The sequence below is a fragment of the Pipistrellus kuhlii genome, unplaced genomic scaffold (assembly GCF_014108245.1).
Source record: "Pipistrellus kuhlii isolate mPipKuh1 unplaced genomic scaffold, mPipKuh1.p scaffold_m20_p_7, whole genome shotgun sequence".
Lineage (NCBI taxonomy): Eukaryota > Metazoa > Chordata > Mammalia > Chiroptera > Vespertilionidae > Pipistrellus > Pipistrellus kuhlii.
Genome location: NW_023425573.1, coordinates 34,360,636 through 34,366,677, shown reverse-complemented (window position 1 = coordinate 34,366,677; position 6,042 = coordinate 34,360,636). Strand labels below are relative to the sequence as shown.

The window sequence follows — 6,042 nt, the reverse complement described above, 5'->3', positions numbered from 1 at the left end:
TAGATTTCAGCTTCTCACTCTGGGTGCTGAGCGAGAATGTGTAATTCCTTCATTATGCTGTCATGTAGCCTGGGTGTGGGGTTTGTAAAACAGACAGGAAAGATTCAGCACAAAGAGGGCAAGGATGACTGAAGATTTCTCATGGGATGGATTGGAGCCAGGAAGCTCGGCTTGATCCTCTCTGTTGCCCCCAGTCCACAGGGGGAGAGAAAAGGCGGTCTAAACTGGAAATGCAACTATGCAGAGAAACTATGGAGGGTTGCTGAAGGCCTGGAGCACGAATCCCCTCCACCTTCCAGCTGGGAGCATTATTCTGGGAGGACTGAGGGGAAGGAGGCTGGCTGGTGAGTCCATGAAGGGTTATGGTCACTCCCCGCTGGAGTGCCCCTGACGGACTTCCAGGACCCTCCCTATGCAGACCTCTGTTTTCCCAGGCCCCTGTTTCATAAAAAGCAGTCTGGCCATACTTGTAGCGATGACCTCCTTTGCTGGATAGAGTGCGGCCTCTCCCTTCTCTCCCAGGCCCTGTGCTTGGGAGCTTCCACTACAGAAGTGTGAAAAGCTTCAACATTCTCTTCAGCTCTGACTATATCTCCGCAGAAGGCGTAGGCCTTGTTTAGATATTAGCATGTCCTGGTGGGAATCATCCTCAGGAACCACCCAGTAAGCCCTGCCTCTCTCATTTAGGTTAAGAATAGGCAATTCAAGTAGCAGTGGGTGCTGTGGTACCGTTCAGATTCCCCTAGGTCAGTGGTCAGCAAACTAATTTAGTCAACAGAGCCAAATATCAACAGCACAATGATTGAAATTTCTTTTGAGAGCCAAATTTTTTAAACTTACACTTCTAACGCCACCTCTTCAAAACAGACTCGCCCAGGCAGTGATATTTTGTGGAAGAGCCACACTCAAGAGGCCAAAGAGCCACGGTTTGCCGTCCACTGCCCTAGGATATGTGTACCCGACCCGGCTTCTGGAGTACTGTTTAGTGCCCAGCCTGCAGAGATTGCTCTGGCCAAAGGTCCCCATCAGCTGGGAGGTTATTCCCCCACCCCCACCCTCACCCCACCCCTGACCCCAGCACACAGCCTGTAGCCACCAGCTGGCAGATAAGGGGGTCCAATGAGGCTACTTCCCCTCCCCTGTTCCAAAACAGAACTAGCTCTGGTATCATTTAGGCTCCCTGCGGGGTTGGGCTGCTGCTGCTGAGGCTTCCCTTTCTCCTCCGCCCTGCCCCCCTCACTCCCCTGTTTGTGGTAGCAGCGCCTCAAGCCTCAACCATTCCTTATACAAAAGCCCTTGCTCTGGGCTCTGCTTTTAGGGACCCCGACTTAAGACAATACTTGTTGAGTAAATGAATGAAGACCCAAGATCTTATTTTGGAGAATTAAAATTGACAGTATGTTTGCTTCAGGTGTCTAGCACAAAATATTGTAGCTATTGAATGTCTTTGATAGATTTAGTTGAGTCAGCTCCCATAAAAATAATTTTCTTGATAAGTGTAGATTTCATCCGTTATTTTTAGGGGAGTTTTGTTATCTTTTGAGGATAAAATTATCCAATGAAAATGATATCTATGCTTTAAAAATGGTTGAATATATTCAGCACGATGATTTAAATATTTGCTTTCATGAGCTTATGAACGTAGGGCTACTTTGAACTTGAGTTGCTTTATTTGATGAAGGCACATAACACCTCCCCCCAACCTCAGAATTTCACAGAAAACAACCAAGCACACGTTTTTGAGGTGCAGATAGCTTGCTTTTATTTTGTTCTTACTATCTCCAGGAGGCCCAACAATTATAACTAACAATCGAATTTATACTTGCATGAAAAGAACTACATCCGATCGACATTTGGGGCAATTAGTAATGTTGTTTTAGTTTAACGACAGCTTTAATTTGTTCTTGTTCTTGTTGTTAGCTCTTTGCTGTGGCTCATTTGCTTAGGTGCCCCGGTTTCTCAAGGTAATTTAAATTTAGAGCTACCACACGAAGGCATTGGCTGCACCCCGGGACCTCCAAGAGGTGGCACTGCTCCGGCATAGGAATACCTGAATAGCTTGGTTAAATGAGGGGATGGCCAGGCGATGTTACTTTCCCAAGCGACCCAGGCACTCTCTATGGTCAGAGGCAGCGCAAAAATGGGCGAACAAAGTGCTGGCCGTTGCACTTTGCTCTGGTAATATTTAGGTCATGGTAATTCTGAGTGTGACATCATCAGAGAAAATGTAAGACGTTCAAGTGTTGCTTACAGGAGGGTACATGCAAACATCACCAATGCCTTACATTTCTGATTCAAGTAGGTATTTTGGTGCACATGCCAGGGGATGTGCACAGCATTATCTTCCAGGTGGATAAGACATCTTCAGTGGGGAATTGCTCAACCCACTGAGGCAGACTTAGACATCAACGTTATGTTGAGGCACAAAGATTAAGTGTCGAGCAGGGTATTCGTTCCCCAGGAAACTTTCTCCTGCCAACAGTTAGTTTCAGGAGTTACATTGTAAAAAGTCATAAAATAATGGTACAAAACTTTATAACCGTTAATCCGGCTATATACAGTATGTACATGTCAATAGAAAAGGCGTAATATTCTTAGGTCAACAATTAGAAAAGGTTGAAATGCATATTTTGAACTTGGACTCATTTAGGTTGATACAAAACTACTTTTTTTCCCCCTTAATATTTACAGATCAGAAAGATTAGTCCATGTGCATCGTTAAGGTTAACCTTTAGAGAAAGGTGAAGGAGGATGAGAGCACCGGCCCTCTTACATGGATCGAATATTTATATTCACAGTAGCAGAGTCACATCCGAATTCATTCCCTAAGCTCAGGGTATAAAGTCCGCCGTCTTGTTTCTGTACGTCCATGATGATCAGCGTGGTCAGGTCCTCTGTGTTTTCAATGTGGAACCTCCCCTGGTCTTCGTTTTGGATTTCTCGTCCGCCACATGACCATGTTATCTCTGGGGTGGGCTCACCCGTAAACGCGCAGGCTACTGTGAGCACTTTGCCCTCATCAATGCTGATGTCAGAGGGAAGAGCTTCAATCTTAGGTGGGATTCCTTTATGGAACAGCAACAAAAACAGTTTAGAATCACAGAAAAAAAAAACACAAAACACCTCCATTTGCTCTCTACTGAATTGTATGAACTACAGACTACACAGTGCTACTAGGCATGTCAAACTCTACCAGTAATTTCATTGCTCACCTCTTACGCCTGCTGTAAGCATCTTACTACTGGAGCTCGCCAGTTGCGTCATACTAGATTGTCCCATAAAACTGCTGGAACTCATTCCTACAAAGGACTCTTGCATGGAGGACATGCTTTGGGCAGACATGCTTGCAAATTTCATTTCAGTCATGCTGCTAGCACTGCTGCTGCTGAAACTGCTGAAGGAGGCCTCCTGCTTAGACGCAGACATTTGGACTGACTGAGACGAGAAGCTTCCTTGCATGCTCATGTCATCGCTTGTCTTCAATACTACCTCTCGGGGAGGTTCTTCAACTAGAGCTGTGGACCATAGCAGATACGGTGAACATCAATGGCATCTGGTTAAGTCGTGACATCTGACATTGACTTACAGAAATGGCAAACTTAAACACTGTACAGAGAAACGGAACTATGGAAGCTTAAGCAGATACATAACATACATACATACATTTGTCAAGAGCTAGCCCAGTGTCTCCAAGGAATGAATCCTTATGTTTCTATCACCGCATTACATGCAGGTACTAGAATCACTAGGAGGAAAATGATGAGTCATATAGAAAATAATTTATATGTTGCGCATTCTGAAAAGAAATGTAACAGGGCAGCCGGTAGCTTTGCCTTGGAAGCTTCTGTGGAGCTGTAAAGAAACTGAGGAGAAGAATGAATCCATACAGGAGGCCTGTGCCTCTTACCTATGGAATTTAATGAGGCTCCTGAGTCTGCTGTGATCAGAAAACAAAGGCAAAAAAAAAAAAAAAACCCAAAAAAAAAACACATAACAAAAAAGCCTTACACAAATAAAGAAAATGGCAAAGATATACTTACGAAGGACCGTTAAGGAAGCAGTAGCTGAACATTGGCCACGGAAATTTTTGGCCTTAATGGTGTACTTCCCACTGTCACTTACTGACGCATTTCGGATTTCAAGAGAATATACATTTCTAGAGCGACTGACGCTGATATTTGAAGAAACAGAAATCTAAAAAGAAGAAGAGAAAAAAGTGTTTCTTCAACCTCTTCAGGAGTATATGTAGTGTTTAAAAATTTCTTCCATAACAAATTCATAATTGAACTTACCGGCAGATTGTTTTTAAACCATTCGATTTCAGGAGAGGGCTCACCACTGATTTCACAAGAAAAGAGAACACTTTGTCCTTCGTTAACATTTTGAGATCTGGGCTGCGAGATGAAGGCCGGAGCATCTGAGAGTTCTTCGCTCAGGCTCAAGTCATACTGACACTTGACGATTCCTTGACTGGTTTTGCCAATGCAGGTGAGGACTCCCTGGTGTTTGCGACTGGCCTGCTTGATGGTTAGGGTCTGATCGCTGCCCGAGACGCCGTACCTGTACTCCTCGGAGTTAGTGAGCTCGACTCCATTCAGCACCCATTTCACATCAGTGGCACCAGCAATGTTGGCTTTTAAAGTCACTTTCTGACCATCAGTTATGCTCATCTGACTAGAGAAGGCTTTAATTTCAACTTGAGAGCTGATTTCTTCCATTGCCTGGGATGCTTTAGTGACTTCCTCGTGAACAATGGATTTTTCCATGGAGGCTGCTTCTGACTTCTTGACTTTTTCAGAAATTGTAACCTTCGACGCTTCCTCCACAAGGGCTAACTTTTCTTGAGATTTCACCTCCGACTTCTTGATTTCTTCAGAAATTAAGGCTTTTTGGGACGTTTCCTCTTGGATAACTGCCTTCTGGGATGTGGTTTCGGAAGTCTTTTGTGTAGATACTTTCTGTGTCTCAGTGTCCTTTACTAAGGCTGAAAAAGAAACCTCTGTAAGGCAAACTTCATTGGAAAGAGGCCCCACTCTGAACTCCTGTACATTCTGCAAGTGAGCGATTACCAAGGAAACAGGTGCTGGCTTCTGTGTGCAGGGTAGGTACCCGTCGTGGCAAACTGCAATGCTTGACTTTTGAAATGAGTGTAATGATTCTTTAAACTAAACTGAAGATGATTTTTATGACTTAAGGGGAAAAAAGTCTTGCAAAGAATAGCCAAAGAATTTGGGAGACGTGTGTGTCTTGATTAATGAAAAATGAATTATGTTTTAGTTGACTGAGATGACGGCAAACTAATTTTAATGAGGAAAACTGAGGTAGCTCTTTCTTTAACTTAGCAAAAGTGAAGGCTTAGGGAAGAAGTACCGTTTTGTAAATTTGGTGGTCCTACGGAACTTTATATAATACCCCACACAGTTAGGTACTTAATATGTACTTTTATAAATTAATATTTGTATTGATTTTGAGAGAGAGAGGAAGGCAGATGTAAGAGAAAAAAAACATTAATGCGAGAGCAAAATATCCATCAGCTGCCTCCTGCACGTTCCCTACCAGGGATTGAGCCCTCAACCCAGGCATGTGCCTCAACTGGGAATCAAACCAGCAACATTTTGGTGCATGGCACGACCAACACCCAAATTGTGCCACACTGGCCAGGGCTCAATCCACACTTTTTTTGTGAATATAAAAGTATATGCTAATTTCAAATATGTATATTTCTACATTTGTGTACAAATGGCATTCTGAAATTGGAAAACAGTTTTAATACTTTCTCATGGATGGGATTGTGTGTACAAGGAAGGGCTTAGAAATGTTTCTTTAATATTGTTTTCTGAAAAATGTTGGTAAGAACAAAAGCCAACCTACCTTTTATGGTTAATTTGCAGCTCGAGGACACAGATCCAGCTGAGTTTGTTACTGTACAAGTGTAAAGCCCACTGTCAGAAGTGTCAGTCTTAAGAATTTCTAAGAGGAATCCTCCTTTGTCTTCAGAGAGTTTATATTTACCTCCCTGTGTAATAGCCTGTAGAATGCAAG

General features: G+C 43.4%; 1 protein-coding gene across 1 annotated transcript in view; it reads right to left on the bottom strand.

The window, feature by feature from the left end:
- Nucleotides 1-1,736: 1,736 nt before the first annotated feature.
- Nucleotides 1,737-6,042, bottom strand: part of TTN (titin) — a 276,330-nt gene continuing 272,024 nt past the window's right edge. Inside the window, exons 315-319 of the mRNA XM_045575224.1 lie at nt 5,872-6,028; nt 4,293-4,984; nt 4,041-4,194; nt 3,213-3,515; nt 1,737-3,065 (exon numbers count right to left, since the gene is read on the bottom strand). Of these exons, the coding sequence (XP_045431180.1) occupies nt 2,770-3,065; nt 3,213-3,515; nt 4,041-4,194; nt 4,293-4,984; nt 5,872-6,028 (1,602 nt within the window). The 3' untranslated portion in view covers nt 1,737-2,769. The remainder of the gene's footprint in view (nt 3,066-3,212; nt 3,516-4,040; nt 4,195-4,292; nt 4,985-5,871; nt 6,029-6,042) is intronic.